This window comes from Prunus dulcis, chromosome 6 (genome assembly GCF_902201215.1).
Source record: "Prunus dulcis chromosome 6, ALMONDv2, whole genome shotgun sequence".
In the NCBI taxonomy this organism is placed as follows: Eukaryota; Viridiplantae; Streptophyta; class Magnoliopsida; order Rosales; family Rosaceae; genus Prunus; species Prunus dulcis.
The window spans coordinates 28,310,925-28,330,374 of NC_047655.1; the positions used below are offsets into that span (position 1 = coordinate 28,310,925).

Below are 19,450 nucleotides of genomic sequence, written 5' to 3' on the forward strand. Positions count from 1 at the left end.
AAGGAATAAGTTTCTTAATTTCATGGAAGTTTCAAGTTACCTTCAAAATGGGAAAATTAGTTACTGTTAATGGGAAGAATTTGCAACTGTTACTGGGAAAATTAGTCCCGGACCTTTGTTCTTGTTCATGAGAGTTACAATTTCAAAATGGACCTTCGATCAATATGATCTTTATTATGATGCTGAATATTAGCGTTGCAAACCCAACTCAAAATCATAGTGATAATTGCATATGCAAACGTTTAAGAATCAACAACATCAAAATGGTGTTTTGCCATGTTTTGGTGGTGTATTTGCAAACTTCCATGAGCAGCGAATGAGACTATCAGAAACTCTATCCCCTGCCGCCGCGTTGACGGGTATCATATCAGAAATCTCTTTTATGTCTTCTCTCGTGAGTTTCACGCTCAAGGAACCAATATTAGCATCAAGATTTTTTGTCTTAGTTGTCCCTACAAAAAACACAAGGAGAGATCAGTTTGCCCAGTTTACACAAAGATAATGTACATGCAATCAGCCAAGGGGCACGCACGCACCGGGGATAGGTACCACATTATCAGCTTGATTAAGAATCCATGCAAGCGCGAGTTGTGCAGAGGTGCATCCATGCTTTTCAGCCAACTTTTCTACTTTACCATAAAGGATCTTGTTTTTCTCAAGGTTGTCTCCTTGAAAACGAGGATTTGATACCTGATTACAAATTGATTGGCCTTCAAATAACCAAGCTTATTCTCATAGTTCATAAGCAACTAGAAGAAATTTGCAGCTGTCTTGAATTTAAGGAGATGCATAAAATCTCTAACATAGGTTACCTGAAAACTATTTGCAGGTAAACTTTCGACAACTGCCTTGCCACCGAAAAATCCACGACCAAGAGGGCTGTACGGCACTATACCAATTCCGAGTTCCCTATGGTCCAACATACACAACAGAGTTTCTGCACATTAATCATTCTTTATACAAGAAAAAGAAGGATTACAATGAAATTGCGAAAGCAAGCTTCATTGACAGGAACTTGGTGCAGGATCCTCTACCAGCAAAAGGATGAGTATGTATCAAATCCAACCATGTGTAAAGGTCTACCTGCAAAGTGGGATAATTTCTTCCTCAATTTCACGAGTCCAAAGGGACCACTCCATTTGTATGGCAGTTATGGGATGAACTGCATGTGCCCTCCTTATTGTGTCTGGGCTAGCTTCAGATAATCCAACGTACTTTATTTTCCCCTCTTTCACCAGCTTCTTTAGCTCCTCCATCTACCCTTATGAAAATAGCAAGGATTAATAGTTTAATTAAAATTCCAAAAAGTACAGAAATCCCAATTCCTCTGCTACAAGGAAGAGTTGAATTGGAGTAAATCCACAACTTCCAACTGTTGGACACTATGATGATGATGATTAGAGAAAAAAAAAAACAGAGAAACTGAAAAGGAAAAACACTTCAGATTGCTATAAAAAAAGGGCTTACAGTGTCCTCTATGGGGACTGATGTGTCTATCCGGTGCAGGTAGTAAAGATCAATGTAGTCCACGCCGAGGCGCTTCAGGCTAGCCTCACAGCAGGAGCGGGCATATTCAGGAGTGCCATTTACAACAACTTGATTAGGCTCAAATTTTACAACACCAAATTTTGAAGCCAACTGAACCTTATCTCGAGGCAACTGCTTCAATGCCTGAAACACTTATGCTAAAATTTAAGTCCTCTAACAAGTCACATCCACACCACAAAATCCTGCACTGAATGTTCTTATGAGATGAACCACCTTGAAATACCATTTGGGAGCAGACTAACCTTTCCAATCAAAACTTCATTAGTATGCGGTCCACAAACATCTGATGTATCAAAGAATGTTATTCCTTTATCGAACGCGTACTTGATGATTGATATCCCAAGCTCTTCAGGGACTGGAGCCTCATTGCAGATTCCAGTGAGCCCCGTACACCCAAATCCAAACCTGGAAACCTGCAAAACAAGCAATGCTTTTATTCGGAACCAATCCAATACAACCAGTGCCAATCTAAAAGACCAAAGCACAGAACCCAGAGAAGCCTTGTGATAATAATATGTTGAGTGTTTGAAACTTAAAATCAAGGATCTCAAATGGGTTTCACCTCTAATCCCTCACTTCCCAATTGCACTCTTGGAATCTGGCATCTCTGCTCTTCAGCCATTTCTGCTTCTGCTTCTTCTTCTTCTTCGTTTTCACTCCCAAAGTCTTTGTCTTGTTCCTCCCCATTCGGTGCTTGTATGAGTTCAAGTCCGGCCAAAACAGTTTATCGTTATTTTTATGGGATTTTGATTCTCTGTTACGAAGTTCTGTGCTGGCTTTTGGGTTGGTTTTAAATGTGAGCTTGCCACGCCGCTATTGTATAAATCAATTGGCCAGAAATTTGACACCTCACCTCACACAGTCAAGGTAGGATACCACAAGTTTTTGACCTGCGTCAAAGAAGTAACGTTGACTTCTTGACTCCAACAAGAAGTCATCTTTTTTCAAATTTTTTGTTTGCATCTCCCTTTCCCCCCACATATTCATTCTCTCCCTCTCCCCACAAAGTGATCTAGCACAAAAACTGGAAATTTCATTTTTGGTCCACTAACAAATTATGCTGAAATATTGGCACTTTATTCACATCCATATGCATCAAAGAAGTTCAATTGCATTGCAAACCAACATCAGAATCAGATAAGTAACACACAATGTAGCAGTATCAGTGGTTTTTTACGATTATTTGCTGCTCTCAGATGTAGCAGGATTACAAATTCTTACAGGAAACTTGCAGACCAGATTGCATATGCAAACATCTATCTAAGATGGTCTTTTGCTGGTGTATTTGCAAACTTCCAGGAGCAGCTAATAAAATTATCAGCTACATTTTTCCCTGCCACCGCGTCCAGAGGTATCGTATCAGAAATCTCTTTTATATCTTCTTTGGTGAGTCTCACTGAGAAGGAGCCAACGTTATCATCAAGATTTTTTATCTGAGTTGTCCCTGCAAAAACACAAGGAGAGGTCAGCAAAATGTCATGATTCTGATATTGGTTCGTAATGCATCAGACTAGAGTGAACTTATTATCACAGATGCTGCAACGTATGAATAACACATTAGATGACTGAGGCAGATCAGGAAGGAAAGGGGAACGTACCAGCCAGGGATCGGTACGACATCATCACCTTGACTGCGAATCCATGCAAGGGCGAGTTGTGCAGTGCTGCATCTATGCTTTTTAGCCAACTTTTGTATTCTACCATAAAGGATCTTGTTTTTCTCAAGGTTTACTGCTTGAAAACAAGGATGTACATATTCCTGATAACAAAATGATTTTCCAAATCAATAGCAAGCTTATTATCATAACGAACAACAGGAAACTAACAAATTGAAGGGCTTGCATCAATCTGAGCAAGATGCTCTTTATCATATAGTAATTAGAATGAAAGAACTTGATAGGTTACCAGAAAACTATTTGCAGGTACACTTTCCACAATTGCCTTGCCACCAAAAAATCCAGAACCAAGAGGGCAGTATGGGACAATCCCAATTCCAAGTTCCCTATGTTCCAACAAGCACAAAAAACTTTTCATTATTTTGATTCATCGTTTTCACTAAATACAACTAATCCTATACACGCTGTACAGCACTGGGGATTCCGAAAACACTGCCAACCAAAGCAAGCAGCACAGAAATCATCCAGAACTCCTCTCAAAAATAGACTGGTATAAAAGTTCAATGGAAGCATGTAAATTGGTAAAGTTGTATGAAAGCATGTGTGGTTTCTCCACAGATTTTTTGGAATTGGTATATACGATGAGGGTTACCTGCAAAGTGGGACAATTTCGTCCTCAATTTCGCGAGTCCAAAGGGACCACTCCATTTGTATAGCAGCAATGGGATGAACTAGCTTCTTCAGATAATCCAATGTACTTTATTTTCCCCTCGTCCAACAGCTTCTTTAGTTCCTCCATCTACCCTTAGGACAATAGCAAGTGTAAGTACTTCAATCAAAACTCCAGCAAGTTGAGCAAAATCTTAATACTTCAAATTGCTGATCTATCATTAATAGGTAACACTTACAGTGTCCTCTATGGGGACTGTTGTATCGATCCGGTGCTGATAGTAAAGATCAATGTAGTCAACACCAAGGCGCTTGAGGCTGGCCTTGCAACACGAGCGAACATATTCAGGAGTGCCATTTACTACAAGTTGAGTAGATTCAAAGTTTACAATGCCGAACTTTGTAGCCAACTGCACCTTCTCTCGAGGCAACTGCTTCAATGCCTGAAACACTCCAAATACTAAGTTAAGTCCTCTCAACAAGTCACAAGAGACAACATAGAATGGCCTACAATGCAAGCATATCAACATGCAAAGCAAGTTATCAGTAGTGAGTGAGGTTTGCTTGTATAAGAAAATTTGCACCTTTTAGCTGCTATTGCTTTCCCTCCATGTTCAATTGTGATTTATATTGTCATCAGGAACCAGCTTGAAAAGAATAAGGCATTGGGAGCAGAATTTACCTTTCCAATCAAAACTTCATTAGCAAGAGGCCCATAAACATCTGATGTATCGAATGCAGACTTGATGATTGATATTCCAAACTCTTCAGGGACTGGATCATTATAGATTCCAGTAAGCCCCATACACCCAAATCCCAACTGGGAAACCTGCATTTAAGTTATAACAAGCACAACAATTCATTCACTGAGAAACAGAACCTCCCCTGTTTTACTCTAAATTAGGGCTTTTTAGACATAAGCCCAATCAGTTTGTAACCAAGCCCAATCCAAAAAGACGGCCAAATTTTTCAAGCAAAGATAAAATACTACAGGCACGGACATCTTCAATTCAACCGTCGTTTAGAAATCAAAATCAAAATCCAAAAACCTAAAACCTAAAATCTAAAAACCCTGAACCCTGGGAAGCACAGTGAGTAGGGATTTCGGACCTCACGAGCCATCGTCACAATGTCGATGTCGAAGAGCTCCAAGATGCTGCAATTCATAAACTACCGCATGAGGGTGACGATCCAGGACGGTCGTCAGCTCGTCGGTAAGTTCATGGCCTTCGACCGCCACATGAACCTCGTCCTCGGCGACTGCGAGGAGTTCCGCAAGCTCCCTCCTCTCAAAGGCAACAAGAACGAGGAACGCGACGACCGCCGAACCCTAGGCCTCGTCCTCCTCCGCGGCGAAGAGGTTGTCTCCATGACCGTCGAGGGCCCACCTCCCCAGGAAGAATCCCGCGCCAAGGCCGCCAGCGCCGCCGCCTTGGCAGGCCCGGGAGTCGGCCGGGCCGCCGGTCGTGGCATCCCAACCGCCCCGCTCGCCCAGGCCCAGCCAGGTCTCTCCGGCCCGGTTCGTGGTGTCGGCGGGCCCGCCCCCGGCATGATGCAGCCTCAGATTTCTCGGCCGCCACAGATGTCCGCGCCGCCCATGTCGTACCCGGCTGCGCCGGTGATTCGTCCGCCTCCAGGTCAGATGGCTCCGTACCCTGGGCAGGGGCCGCCGCAAATGGTGCGGGGCCCGCCGCCTGGGGTGCCTCCTCCGCAGTTTGCTAGGCCTGGTGGGCCGGGCCCGCCGCAGCAATTCCCGGGACCACCACCAATGCAGTTCGGGCAGAGGCCGATGGGACCTCCGCCTCAGATGATGAGGGGACCGCCGCCGCCGCCCCGTCCCGGAATGCCTCCTCCCCCCGGTGGTGGTGTTCCTGTGTATGGACCGCCTCGTCCAGGCATGCCGCCTCCTCCACCCAACCCGCAGAACCAACAGCAACAGTGATGATCGGTACTTTTATCCTATATGTTTAGTTTAGTTTGTTTTGAACTCTTGAGTGAAATCCTGAATGTTTTGTTTGTGGGTGATGAGGTAGCTGGCTTAGTAATGTGAAATGAACCTACTTTCTCTTATGATTTAGACTGAATAGATGTTTTCATTTGACGTGTTTGGGATTTCTATGTGTTTGAACAATGAAGTGAAATTTTTCTGTTGCAAACTTTCTATTTAGTATGTTATAGCTATGAAATGTAGGATGAGAAAATGTCCATGTTTTGTGAATGAGTGTAATCTCTGTAGGAGAGTTTAGTTTCTATCAAGTCAAATGAAATGAGGGATCATTAAGCTTAGTCTTGTTTTTCTGCTGGAATTAATCTAAAAGTTGATTGTTGATGATGCCTCATGATCATGAGAACAAGTTTCCGTGCTTATATTGTTGCTCTGTCTATACTCTAGCTTCTGCTGCATCTGATTTTGAACTCAATATGATTTCAAGAGTATCAAGTGGATTTCAAGTTTCACTAAATATGACGTGCGCATTATGCAGAAAACCACATATAGACTAAAGAAACTGATAAAGAAATACTAGCTGAACACATATACAACTTATCAAGTATCTGAAATGTGTTTCACCTCAAATCCCTGACTTCCCAATTTCACTCAGCCATTCTATTGTGCTTCAGCTTTTCTTCAATTCATTTTCCTCCCTACTTCGTTCAGAGAACAGCCTGGTTCAGGACGATCAAAACAGTTAGTCGTTATGTTCTATAATGAAACTCGAGTCTATGTCAACTTTTTTTCCTCCCGCTCTCCTTATTTTAGATTAAGTTGTCCAGCTCTCACTCACTAATAAAACCAATTTTATAATCTTGACAAAATGTTGCGCATTTGAGTTTCTATATGTTTGATATTTTCATTTGCTTGTGCTTTCACTTACTCGACTCTCCCCTGACTGTGTTATGAATGTGATCGGGATGATAAAGGCTTTTTTTTCTTTTTTGAGTTAAAGGGATTTTATTGTTTCTTAGTTGGTTTGTTTCGGTCCTTTTTTCCCTTGTAATCAAAAAAGGAAAAAAAATGATAAAATCAGCGGAGACTACTTTTGCACTTCATATTTATTTAGTTCCAATCCATTTCCAAAAAGATGAAGAAGCACCAAAATAGTTTGGTATGCTACTAGTACGTCTTAGTTTGTAATTTTGCCATTTTTCATTGGTGGTGTGTTTGCAAACAAAACCTTGTTCGTGGCAATTTTTTTTTCTCCATTGAACTGTTGATATGATATGATTCCTATGGTCAAATACTACGAATGAAACATAACCGAGTTTCCAGAAAGCTTATTCGTTACATGAACATAGTTGAGTTGAGACTAGCTAGCTGGGTAGCCAATTGGACCTTTTCTCTATGCAATTGTCTCATTCGATTTTTACTCTGAAAAGGGTAAAAAGCACTGACAATGGGGACACGTAATTGATTTACAGTGATGATAAACATTGGAATTTTACCTTGGCCTTGAGTGTGGGGTGGATAAACATTGGAATTTTACCTTGGCCTTGAGTGTGGGGTGGATAAACATCTGTAGTATCGAAGAATGTGATTCCCTTGATGATTGATTGATAGGCCCACATCTCGAGGGACAGGGCCATTCTAGTGTAATTTCCAGGCATGACATTGACTCCTGCTGCTGCTGTGACATCAAATATTGCCATATTTTACAAACCAAACAATTAAGAAAAGGAATTCGTGATTTCTTTATCTCTTAATGTGGTTTTCTCGTTAATGTGGGTCTTATCTTATCTTAACCTCTGAGCTGCAAGAAACACTTAGATGAATAGTACTATTTACCAATCACAATATGTGACGTGTGATTATATTTCTACATGTTAATTTGTGATTAGTCGGAATAGGAAAACAGTGGTATTCAAGTTTTATACAAGCCAAAAGCCGAAGCTAATTAAGCGGAAAGCATGAATATAATAACCTTTTTCAACTAGTGTTGAATTGCACTACTGTTGTAAGAAATTGACCCTTGCATATTGTCATGCCATTATAACTGCGATGCCATATGTGTAGTGACTCGTTTAATTCTCCCGGTCTAAGTATTTTTGTTTCATTTTCTCTATTTAAAATAATATTAAAAAGATTTTTCCAGAGTTTTTGTGTTGAGAATCAGAACTCCAAATATTACATTCAGGGCCTCGTGACCAAAACGTTTCGGTAAATAATAAATAAATAAATAACTGGCCAAGAGAACCACGACGGTGTGTGGGTTAGCTTAGCTAGCAGCGGCGCACGGGAAAGTGGTACAGAGAGCAACAGAGATGGACCACTGCCCGAACTGTAATATTGATGAAGAAATTAATTGGAAAATAACTTAATGAAAATAAATTGGCTTTTGTTATGAATTTGTCGTTTTTACCATTGCATATCGGATCTGTATTAGAAGTCTAAGTACATGTCATTTTGATTGTTGAAACTTCAAACTTGAATCGGCGATTTTAATTATTTTTGAATTGTGTGTAATTATCTCCAGATCAATTCAATATATTGTTGCTTTTGATTACTCGAGAATATTTATCCATATTTCACACCATAGTTATTTTGTAATTTAATTTATTCATCAATAATAACTATCACTTATTCTAATATATATATTAGCCGTTAAGGTTGGATTTTATTTGCTTGAAATTAATTCAGTGAGTTGGAGATCACTTCCAAATGTTAACATCAGGGATCGAAATAAGTAAAAGAAAAATGAAATAAGACCTAGGAAGTGACAAGAATGCAGACCATATGTAGCAGCAGATTACTAGGTCACTTGATACATAGGTAACAGGGACAAAAGAAAAAACACATGAAACCTCTTATTTTTGGTGCCATGCCATGCCATGCCAGCTTATTTTCCTTTTTGTGTGAACCTTATGCGACCCTGATGAGCCATGCAAAACTAATGGTCCCCCTTTTGCTCTGTTTTATACTCTTTTTGGTTCATGCCTGATGCTTACATTACAGCACAGGCACAGGCAGGCAGAGAGAGAGAGGACACAGAGAGAAGCTCAGAGAGGTAATATGAAAAGGTCGTCCAACTAAAGTTATAAAGCCCTCTTTTTTTTTCTTTTTTTTTTTTGGTCAAGTTATAAAGCCCTCTTAAGCTAAGAAGATATAGAAACTCTCGCAAAGGCCTGTCTGCATGTGGTGGCGTGGGGGTGACAATTAATATTCTATTTCATTTTTGTTTTAGGGGCCACATGCATCTCTCCTCTCATCTTTTCCCTTGTTTTTACTTTTCATCTACTTGCAAGCTACCACCACCTAGTGTGTGTGCGCGCGCGCGCTTCATTTTCACTTTAATTTTCTATTCTCTAATCACTCATTAGTCTATGTACTTTATTACCAAGCTAGCCATTACTATTTCTCTTATAATCAATGGAAAATAATGCAATACGATAGAAAGTGAGTCTTTGCCCTTTTTTTGATTTTTACAAATTATTCATTAAGAGGAATTGTCGAAAATAGAACTCGAACCTAGACTTTAATAGTGAAGACAATTATCATTACCAACTCAACCAATCCGTGTTGACTTTGTATAATCAATTTTCAACAAAATAAGATATCGTAATACCGTATGGTTGTAGTGCAAATTAACAGTTACGCTATAAATCATATCCTATTTCAGTCTTAATTAGGTTTAATTGCTAGATTTATTAGGTTTAATTGCTAGATTTATTAGGTTTAATTAGCTTACATATTAAGTTATACCATCCATACATACGAGACAAAAAAGGATGGAGTGGAAGATGCAAAACATGGACTGGAAGAAGTAGGAATTGAAGACCGATTCACATGAGACAAAAGGACAGAGTGGAAGATGCAAAAGTGGATTGCGTGGAAGGAGGACTTAAAGAACCCTAACATCTTCTCGCTCTATTTATATCCTCTTATCTTTTCCTATCTCTGAAGCCTCCTCCAAGATGAACAAGAATAATAGGAAGAAGTTAGAAGAAGGAGAAATGCTTATAGTTGAGGTTGAGTGAGGTGAGGAGCTATACACTTGAAAGAATGAGGGTGAGTGAAACGTCGTCGTGCACTTCCAACTGTTGAAGCTGCCAGCATGATCTGAGCTTTCTTTTTATAAGAAAGGCTAGATCATGTGGTAGCTTCATCTGTTGACTGGAGCATGGTAGACCCCTTATCAGCCCCAACTGTTAATCCACCAGATTCTTAGCCATGGATCTCTTCAAGAACCCATTAGGGTTTCCAACCCTAGCTAGAAAAGGTCTGTCTATTTCATACATAAAATTTCCATCAATTCACTTTTGCACATTTGTCTCGCAGTTTTCTCCTTTGCTCATCTGGGTATCTCACACAATTTTGCTTCTGTGCACAACCATTTGATTCATGGCATATCTATATCATATGTATTTTGATATTTTGGACGTTGTGCATGTTATATTGATAAAGTGTGAAACCTATGGGAGCTTTAGCATAGAGCTGGGCTTAGGCTTAGGCTTAGGCTGTGGAGATCTCATCTCCATCTCAAGAGCAAGCGAGAGAGATATTGATGTTTGGGGTTTGCGTGACAGAATTTCTCTTTGTCAATGTAGTTTGGTGCTTTTGAGATCCATCCTCGTTCGTTGGGAAAAGTGTTTTTAATTAGTTATATTCCCTTCATGTACAGTTTTGTGTCCATTAATTATTAATTCAAGTTTCTATATGCATTCCTTTGTACTCATCTGTTCTGATCTTTTCATATATTCTTTTTCTGTAAGTTCTTATTATTGAATTGAGAGTCAGTCTTCTCAAATTACCAATTAATTATAATCCAAAATCATATAGATGAGATGAGGAATTAATCTCTCTCTCTCTCTCTGTCTGTAACAGTGTATGTATGAATTCGCCAGATTAGACTGCATGACCACAGTAACAACATTTAGCAGATCTAGGTGCTTGATGGAACATAGTTGCAGATCTGGTAGAAGGACAAGAAAGAGAAAAAAAAAAGGAATCGGAGAATCTGTTTTTGGGGTTGTCCAAACACATACATCTCAAGGTGCAGGCATGCATGGAACGGTTTGGCATTTCTTCACTTTCTTTACTTTAATTTATGTGATTGATTGATTGATTGATGTGGTCCTAAAATCCAATTAAGATCCTTGTTATAGATTAACCTGTGCTGATAAGAAAATATCAGACAACAGGTCATGATTATTTCGTTTATTCATATTTCCCGGTCAGCATAATGTGTGACATCTTATTACGCCAATGACTAAAACATGCATCTTAATTTCTGGATAACATTTAAGCTGCTACCTAACTTTCATAATGTAAGCAAAAACTGCAGCACTGCATGAAACCAGTTGTGTATATATATTCTCTTCTAGAGTTGTATCTATGTTGTTCACTTTGTTTTGTTTGGAAGCCCCATTTGGCTACACTCCATACAAGCTTTATGGTTATTGAGTTGAGTGCAACCCACGTCACCCATTTGCTTTCTTGCAAACCCTGTGCAGGGTTTTCCTTTGTCTTAATACCTCAACAACAGCAACAACTTGTTGGTGCCTTTGCTTGCTAGAGTCTGTTACATCATTACATGCTATAACTGGGACTTTCCCACTGCCCAACATAAAACCCATTTCTCAGTTTCTCATTCTGTTCACATTTTTTCAATCCACACTTCAATTGAGGATCAATGTGTCTGGTTCGGCTGGTGGTTTAGTTAGGCCTAACCCATTAATGAAATGAAATATACTTACGAGATGGTTTTATTTACACGTATGATATGAGTACGGTGTTATCAATCCACCCAAGTATAAAACCGTAACGAAGTAGATCTCTCACATTTTATAAAGGGTAAAGTTTCCAATAAAAAATGAACCCGTTATTCCATGTGCTGTAGTTAGTTAAATACAATAATTAGTTGATGCTTGCTTATGATTAGTTTCTCTCACGAAACTACAAACGCATGGACCTCAAAAAATTCAAGATTCTTTATTACTTTGCTGCCTCAAAAGATGTACATAGACGTTACGTTGATGAGAAAAAGGGAAAAGTGCATAGAATTAAAGATTCCTCGAAATTAAATTAGGGAAATAGATGAATAGAAATGGACTCTTATAAGAGCACGGCCCAATACAAATTGAAACCGGAAATGTACAAAATCAATCAAAACGACGTCAACTCAAAATCAAAATCAAAATGCTAACATCATTCTCACAAATTCATCATAATTGACTAAGCCATCACCATCCAAATCTGCTTCTCTGATCATTTGCTCTACCTCTTCATCTGTCAGTCTTTCTCCAAGATTAATCATCACATGCCTCAACTGCAACCATCCAACCATATCATCCCCACGCCCATGCAGAACAAATAAAAAACTATATATTAGAAGCAAAGTCAAGATTAAAATCAGGAGTTCTTGGATTTTTTGAACTTCGATCTTCATTTGTTGGCAGGGTCTCATTAGCTAAGCGGCGTTAAATAAATTCTTCTAATTTTTTTTTCTTTCTAAAAATAATGGATGTGGAATATATTATTGGGATGAAGAATTATTCAACCTCATTAGGTGAAATGTAGCCATCCTGATCCTTGTCAAAAACTTTGAAAGCTTCTCTCAATTCTGCATCCACCTCATTTTCCTATGTAATCACCACATTAATTAAAACATGGATTAGTTAATTCTTTGTTTTGCTGTCAAAAGATTACTGTAAGGTAATCAATTTTACCTGAATTTTTCTTGCCATGAGATGCAAGAACTCCCCAAACTCTATGGTTCCGTTCCCATCAGCATCGATTTCTCTTATCATGTTCTGCAGCTCTTCTTCCGTAGGATGTTGATCCAATGATTTGAGCGCAGTCCCCAGTTCTTCAATGGTAATGCAGCCTAACAAATTTTGAAAGAAATAAACCAAATTAAACACATGAACATGAATAAAATCAAGGTAAGTAGTACTAGCTATGATGTTGCTCTCAAGTCCATGTGAATGCGGCATACATCATTCATTTAGTATGGAAATCAAAGGGCACACACACAAACATGAAACAGAAATTGCAACAATGAAAATGCCAGTAAATTAAGCCACAACTTCAGACAGTAATGATCAAGCTGCCATAGCAGCAAAGCATTCAAGTTATCGAAGATCACGCATGGCTGCCTGATCTGAGTATGTATCTAGAAACTAACAGAAACAATAGGTCTAATAGCTGTTTGTAACCGAATTTACTAGCTTAACAATTTGGTACATAATATGTGTTGTTCATGTAAATCATTTGATTTCTTAAGAAACACTTGTGCAAAAGCAAGCAAGCAGATCCTACTCTCTCTAGCTATGAATCTATGATATAAAATATTTGGCTAAATATTCATAATTAATAATTAAGAAGAGACTAATTACCATCTCCATCCATGTCAAGAAGACAGAAAGCTTCCTGAAACTCAGCAATCTGTTGTTCAGTTAAGACCTCTCCCATGCTGTGTTTGATCATAATCTCAATTTCCAAGTTAACCACCTTTTGTGTTTGCACACAGTTACACAGAAATATATATATATATATATATATATGCTCTGTATCTTAAGTAAAGGGTAAACGTTGTCCGTTCTTTAAGTTAGAAAATATATATGAAGTCAAAGAAGTATTTTATTTACCCATTTGTTTGATATGAATTTCGTCTTTAGTCAGCCTGTATTTCTAGAAATTGGTTTCAAAGTCGTGAGTGTGCTGGGAAAGAATTGAGCCACCTTGGTGACCATGACTCTTGGAACATCCTTGTCCCTACATTTACGCACGCATTTGATTTTGTTTATTGTATTCTCTTCCTTAAAATCAGTAATTTGATTGAATGAATGAATTCAGGTGTTGCTAATGTGAAAAGGGATTAAATTGGACTCTGTTGTTGTGTTGTCTTCAAAACTTGTTTCTCATTATCAAACTACACACAAATAAATAATACAATATGAATCTAGAGAGCATACATACATGTCAAAAACCAAATTTAGTAATATATCTTCAATTGTTTGAGGTGTACATCACTGATGGACTTATGATCATCCATCACAGAACCTCATCAGCGTCCGGGCAAAAGTTGTTGATGCCGGCAAACTTGTGCCTAAGGCGAGGAGTGTGCGGTGTTGGTAGGGGGTAGAACTTGTAAATCGTCGGTTTTTTATTAGCTGCTCTCTTTGCTTCAAAGAGTTGCTCCCTGACATACCCCATCAGGAAATCCTTTCTTTCTTGAGGTAAAAATTCATCTTCTTGTATCACCTGCTCAAGGAGGAACTCCCTCAGTGGACTCAACGGTCTAGTATTAGTCTTATCAACCTCATTCCCATCATGACGATGATCATGTAAACAGGGCACAGAGTATTGAATTTTGAGGCAACGGTCTGAGTTGATGTGTTCTAAAGCAACCTTTCTTTGAGTGCAGCCTAACACAAATATCTGAGGAGATCTCTTCATGAGTCTCTCAACTTTGGCTTGTCTCTTGTGGACAGGAATGTAGGGGATCCAATCCATCTTGAGCTTTTTCATTGGAATTATAACTCGTTCATTGGCTCCCGGCATGTCATAATCAGTTACGTCAAAGCCTAGTTGATGGCAAGGCGGGGAAGCTGATACAATGGCTACCACCACAGGGATCAAAACATATTCTCCGACATCTTGTTTATGAATTTCGGTTGTTCCGAACAGATAGAATTTTTTGTTGTTGTCGTTGTTGGCATTGATCTCATGATGATGCAGCTTTCCTCCCTCTTGGAATGCTTGTTCAAGATGGGAGAAATCCCACTTGAATTCGTTGTAGACAGAGTCCACGTGATACCATGAAGTACAAACAGGAAAGGCAGCCTTCCATAGATCCTCCAGGTTGCGGGGCTCATCGGAGTTGCAGGGCTTCTCCTTGAGCCGCCGCCGCTTTGGCAATGGCCGAGCGGTGTCTTGCTTAGACGGCTTGTTCAGGTGGGTGGCCTCTTCCATCTCTATGTGGCCGGCCTTCCTCTTAGCTCCTCCTCTTTTCCCCATTGAATTTGATTGTTTCTCTTCTTTGATGAAGTTGAAGTTGAAGTTGAACTCGAAGTCGAAGGAAGGGCCGACTGATTAGATAGATTGTTAAGAATCACGTGCAGGTTATAATTTATATAGGAAAGTGGCAGTGGAGAGTTCCTAATTCAAGTAGGCTAGTTACTTACCTTAATCGTTCTTCCTTTCTTCCTTACCACGTCTTCATAATCCAAGTAGGTTTCTTAGTTCAAGTAGGATCAACAACAGAATTCGAAACAACTTCAACCCAAAAAAGTCTCATTTTCCATGAACCAAACGGACTGTAGGGTTTCGAAAAAGACAAAAGGGGACAAAAGAGGACTGAAGAAGAGATGTGGGCTTTAGTATATGGATACAGAAATTCCAAAGAAACAATTGAATTTTGCAAGTGGGCCTATATTCGAAAGATAGGCTTTGTTGCTGAACACGAGATAATGGCTACGTGGGGTTTGTCTCCAAGTCTAATTACAAAGTTGGTCCTTTTTTTTGGTCTAAATTACAAAGTTGGTCTGCATTGATGATTCTGGTTCTGGTTTAGAAAACAAAAACAAAAGAAAGCTAGTCAACTTTAAGTCTTCCTTCCAAATTCCAAAATGAGCCAAATTGATAATTATGATAGATTGGGTCTAACTCTTTTTGTAAGAAAATAAAATAGGGCTAAATTTTTGTCTATTTACAATTTCTCTTGATCAATCACTTTTGACAAAATACCAATTATGCTCTTACTTAAATTATACTAAATAAAAAATAAATTAATATAATAAGAGCAAAATTATTTAATAAAAAACAAAAATATCAAACAAAAATTTGTTGATTTTGAATAATAATATAATATAAAATAAAATAAAACAGTGTTTGACGTTTTCTGTAATTAACCTAAAGGCCGAGGTGCCAAAGCTAAAGTTGCATTTTCGGACATCCCAGACCAGACCATTTCAATTCCAAGTCCACTGCGTAAACTCCAATCCCAAACATCAAAATTTCTAAGTCATCTCTCTCTCTCTCTCTCTCTCTCTCTCTGAAAACTGAAAATGTCGGACGGAGCTGTAACGGTCCTCGACGGGAACTACCTGAGAGCCATCGACCTTTCTCTGCCGGAAGCTGAGGTCAGCCTCACTGGAGCTCAGGTCCTCGACCTCGCCGACTCCAAAGCCTCCTCGTCTCTCTTCGGCCTCTCCTTGCCTCAGAGCCTCAAGTCCTCTGCTCTGAAACGCATCTGCCTTCAAGACGACGACGTCTTCCGCCTCAAGGAGCTAGATCGCGAGCAGGCTCTGAAGGTGATCACGGACTACATCACAGCGATCGCCGATGAATTAAAAGGTGCTACTTGCATACCTATAATATATGATATTTATATACATTGTGTGATACGTTATGTTATAATTCCGAAAACGAGTTCATGATGAAGTTCTCGTCGCCGATGAATTAAGAACATAAATGTGCTTATGTGTTGGTGGATTTTGGCATCCGTGTATGAGATTTTTATTTTTTTGCTTTGTTTGGTTGCTGAAAATATTAGGAAAAGTGGAGGAAAGAAATTGAAAAGCTTGAGTCTTAGATGTCTTATGTGATCTAGGATCTAAGAACTGATTTCTCCTATATTCACTCTCATTCTGTCAGCAAGAAGAACAAATTATATCTGACTGAGATTAGGAAATCAGCTGTTTAGAAAGTGCCTGGCATCAATAGAAATTGGTTTTGGAGAATTTTGAGTTAGCCTACAAGCATTTGGACTATGGACGTTAGAGATTGAGATGTTGTTCTATTTTTAGAAATATGATGAACTGAAATATTTCAAAATTTGATTATGAAAATAATGCATGCTTATGCTGAAATTCTGTCTTCACTCTGCAGATGATCCACTTGTCATATCTGTCTTGGATGGAAACACTATTCGACTGTTTTTAGAGGATGAGGATGATTTTGCAATGCTAGCAGAGAATCTGTTCACTGATCTGGATGTAGAAGACACAGGAAAGATCAACAAGAATGAGATCCGGAATGCACTTGTTCACATGGGAGTTGAGATGGGCGTTCCTCCCATTTCAGGTTCATATCGAATTCTTTGCTTTCGCTATTAATTTTAGGATTATTGAAAATGTATATAGTTTGTTATCTGTAAATGAATAATTGACCCTACACAGAAACTAATTAAAGTTTTGTTATATTTGATTGGTTCTCTAAAAATTTCTTGTATGACTCGAGCACTTTTTTAAACTATAAGACTGCACCTTCTTGGGTCCATGGATGGCCTACTAGTAGGGAGGTACTCTATCTATATACAAGTGGCAAAGGATCAAATTTAGACCAGATTATTTCGATCCTAATGAGTCAGATTTGTAAATTGACTTTATCCATTTATTTTGAACGTGCGATTAATACTTTCTAGCATCCTCTTTGTTTGGTTTAAGTTTGTTATTGCCCACCTTCTCATACTTTAGTTTTACTATTATATTCTGAGTGCTAGAGTGTATCTTGTGTATTCTGATGTGGACTTTGAGACTTTGCATGAGCCTTAAACCTGCAAGAGAGAGAAGAAGCGTATTTTGGACTTTGAATACTGTAGACCCTTATCATACTAGATTTCTCATCAGCGGAATGAGGACTTTGATTACTGTAGTCACATCAGGGGAATGAGGACGGAAATCCTCTTAAGCTTTGTGCCTAGATTTCTCATCTCATTTTCCTCAAATTGTTTAATCTATGCCTAAAATACCTTGAGATTATTCATAATTTGTGTTTTGCAAATGAAGATTTAGTACAAAGTTTCACTTATAATGATTTAGCTTGTCTTTTGCATTATTAATTTGTGCATATGTTGAGATCTAGCTTGTCATGAAGTACTTAATCCAGTCTGTAGAATTTATAAACTGTCTATTCCATATTTGATGTTCTTAGTTATAGAGTTGATAATTAACAAGGTGCAATTTAACAGAATTTCCTCCTCTAAGTGATATCTTGAAGAGACACGAAGCTGATGGGGAAGAAGAACTGGGCCAAGCACAATTTGCTGAATTACTCCAGCCTGTCCTACAAGAACTATCAGAGGCCCTGGCAAAAAAGCATTTTGTTTTTATCCAGAACATCAAGATTGTCAATGGTTCCAAGCTAAGAAAGGTAGTTCCTCTTCCCCCATCTTTTATCTTAGTTCTTTTATGTTCTTCATTTGGTTGAATATTCCTTAATTTATCGTTTAGGAAGCTTGATCTCTACTTGCTATATGGGAACTGAGTAACTAGTATTCTTGACTCTTCATTGACCAATACTATCTTGAGCTGCTTATGCTGCTAGTTCTGTTCTTCCATAACCCGTACCCTTTATCTTAGTGGCAAATATAGTATTGATATCTACCCCCCTGTTATTTGGAGAACTAAAAGAAACTTGCTCTAACACTGGTAACTAGGTTGACCTAGCAATGGATATGCCTGTCTCGGAACCATTTATTGGTTTCGGAAGTTCAAGAATTTTAGTCACTGTTGGCACAAGCCTATATTTATGTTCTGTGAATGCTTTTCAACAAAGTCTGATAAACTCCTGAAAACTTTGCAGCTTTTGGCAGATGAGAAGCAATTGAACATTATCGTAGAGAAGATATTGGCGGATGGCTCAGGGAACACAGAAAAAATCAGGAGTTTTCTTGAAAAAACTGGGACAGAGTTGGGCTTGCCACCATCCGAAGCGAACGAGGCAGTGGCCCTTTTGTATGATGCAGTGTTTGCTGATTTAGAGGAAGCAGGTGAGGATAAATTTGGAAATCTTGTGAAGCAGATCCTGGAGAAATTTGCAGAGCAGCTAGAAGCAAGCCCTGTTTTTCATGATATTTGAGCAGCTAGAAGCTCAACTGTCAGAGCTGCTTGTCTGTGCAGATAAACCATTTTGAATTATTTGATTACATGTCATTTCCCCCAATCCATACAGCCAAATACGAACAAAATTACATTTTGTAATATCTGTGTGTACTAGAATCGTTGAATTGATAGCATGGTTTAAGGTGATATTTTACACTACTTTTAGGCCTTTGATTGGCTGAGTAACAATCGATTATAAAAAGTATACAAGGCAGATAGAAGCTTTCAAGTTTCACCGCATTGTGTTGTGTTCATTGGCATTTGGCAGTAATCTTTTGGGACTTGGCTAGAATAATTGTACAAAGGGCACTTCCAGCGCTCCTCTTTTGCCCGGGCAGGAAGGGGGATTAGGCCCAACAATTGGCTCAAGCGCATAACAGCCAGACCAGGTAGCTAGTGGGCTCCATAAGCCTGGGCAGGTCCGAAGCAAATCTTGCCTAGGCTACCGCTTGGGTTTGCTAACGTCATTGATTATGTCAGTAATGAAAAAAAATTGGAAAAAAAACTAAAATTTTTAGATTTTTTTTAAATAAAATAAATACATAGTCATATTCTTCGCTTCCCACACTAAAATTAATGGTTTAAGTATAAAAAATAGAAAATAAATTAAAGTGAATAATAATTGCCCTTACTCTTACCCTTTGGGGTGGGAAAAAAAAAAAAAAAAGCAAAAGTTATAATGACAAACCTTAACTTGTCTTTGCCTTACCCTTGCCCTTTGAGGTGGAGGTGCTCCAACTAAAAGCAATCAACACAGATTTTTCAGAAGTGCTTTTGGCTTTAAGGAATTTCAAAAT

At 38.8% G+C, this 19,450-nt stretch overlaps 5 protein-coding genes, 1 long non-coding RNA gene and 1 pseudogene across 6 annotated transcripts; 3 read left to right on the plus strand and 4 right to left on the minus strand.

The window, feature by feature from the left end:
- Positions 1-258: 258 nt before the first annotated feature.
- On the minus strand, positions 259-2,170 carry LOC117630615 (perakine reductase-like). The gene is made up of 7 exons (XM_034363315.1): positions 2,111-2,170; positions 1,791-1,961; positions 1,468-1,671; positions 1,084-1,256; positions 813-909; positions 537-690; positions 259-452 (listed from the first exon to the last, which is right to left on the minus strand). The coding sequence occupies exons 1-7, from the start codon at positions 2,168-2,170 to the stop codon at positions 259-261; spliced, it is 1,053 nt and encodes a 350-aa protein (XP_034219206.1).
- A 469-nt stretch (positions 2,171-2,639) lies between these two features.
- On the minus strand, positions 2,640-4,984 carry LOC117629979 (annotated as a pseudogene).
- On the plus strand, positions 4,842-6,163 carry LOC117629978 (small nuclear ribonucleoprotein-associated protein B'-like). The gene has a single exon (XM_034362669.1). The coding sequence runs from the start codon at positions 4,963-4,965 to the stop codon at positions 5,773-5,775; it is 813 nt and encodes a 270-aa protein (XP_034218560.1). The 5' UTR covers positions 4,842-4,962; the 3' UTR covers positions 5,776-6,163.
- Positions 6,164-9,745: 3,582 nt separating this feature from the next.
- On the plus strand, positions 9,746-11,225 carry LOC117629981. The gene is made up of 2 exons (XR_004586183.1): positions 9,746-10,045; positions 10,651-11,225. It is a non-coding gene; the product is annotated as an uncharacterized LOC117629981 (long non-coding RNA).
- Positions 11,226-11,952: 727 nt separating this feature from the next.
- On the minus strand, positions 11,953-13,321 carry LOC117629980 (calmodulin-like protein 8). Its single transcript, XM_034362670.1, has 4 exons — positions 13,164-13,321; positions 12,495-12,652; positions 12,327-12,407; positions 11,953-12,094 (listed from the first exon to the last, which is right to left on the minus strand). The coding sequence occupies exons 1-4, from the start codon at positions 13,252-13,254 to the stop codon at positions 11,960-11,962; spliced, it is 465 nt and encodes a 154-aa protein (XP_034218561.1). The 5' UTR covers positions 13,255-13,321; the 3' UTR covers positions 11,953-11,959.
- Positions 13,322-13,821: 500 nt separating this feature from the next.
- Positions 13,822-14,787, minus strand: LOC117630616 (protein HEAT INTOLERANT 4-like). The gene has a single exon (XM_034363316.1). The coding sequence runs from the start codon at positions 14,785-14,787 to the stop codon at positions 13,822-13,824; it is 966 nt and encodes a 321-aa protein (XP_034219207.1).
- A 937-nt stretch (positions 14,788-15,724) lies between these two features.
- Positions 15,725-18,888, plus strand: LOC117632972. The gene is made up of 4 exons (XM_034366623.1): positions 15,725-16,125; positions 16,660-16,854; positions 17,741-17,922; positions 18,355-18,888. The coding sequence occupies exons 1-4, from the start codon at positions 15,837-15,839 to the stop codon at positions 18,628-18,630; spliced, it is 942 nt and encodes a 313-aa protein (XP_034222514.1). The 5' UTR covers positions 15,725-15,836; the 3' UTR covers positions 18,631-18,888.
- Positions 18,889-19,450: the final 562 nt, after the last annotated feature.

Coding starts and splice junctions, on each gene's coding strand:
- LOC117630615 (XM_034363315.1), bottom strand. CDS start 2,170: ATGGCTGAAGAGCAGAGATGCCAGATTCCAAGAGTGCAATTGGGAAGT. Junction 1,257..1,467: donor CAGTCCCCATAGAGGACACT/GTAAGCCCTTTT, acceptor TCATAAGGGTAG/ATGGAGGAGCTAAAGAAGCT. Junction 691..812: donor TACCTGCAAATAGTTTTCAG/GTAACCTATGTT, acceptor ATTTGTAATCAG/GTATCAAATCCTCGTTTTCA.
- LOC117629978 (XM_034362669.1), top strand. CDS start 4,963: ATGTCGATGTCGAAGAGCTCCAAGATGCTGCAATTCATAAACTACCGC.
- LOC117629980 (XM_034362670.1), bottom strand. CDS start 13,254: ATGATCAAACACAGCATGGGAGAGGTCTTAACTGAACAACAGATTGCT. Junction 12,408..12,494: donor TCATGGCAAGAAAAATTCAG/GTAAAATTGATT, acceptor GTGATTACATAG/GAAAATGAGGTGGATGCAGA. Junction 12,095..12,326: donor GCTACATTTCACCTAATGAG/GTTGAATAATTC, acceptor GGATGGTTGCAG/TTGAGGCATGTGATGATTAA.
- LOC117630616 (XM_034363316.1), bottom strand. CDS start 14,787: ATGGGGAAAAGAGGAGGAGCTAAGAGGAAGGCCGGCCACATAGAGATG.
- LOC117632972 (XM_034366623.1), top strand. CDS start 15,837: ATGTCGGACGGAGCTGTAACGGTCCTCGACGGGAACTACCTGAGAGCC. Junction 16,126..16,659: donor GATCGCCGATGAATTAAAAG/GTGCTACTTGCA, acceptor TTCACTCTGCAG/ATGATCCACTTGTCATATCT. Junction 16,855..17,740: donor GGGCGTTCCTCCCATTTCAG/GTTCATATCGAA, acceptor GCAATTTAACAG/AATTTCCTCCTCTAAGTGAT.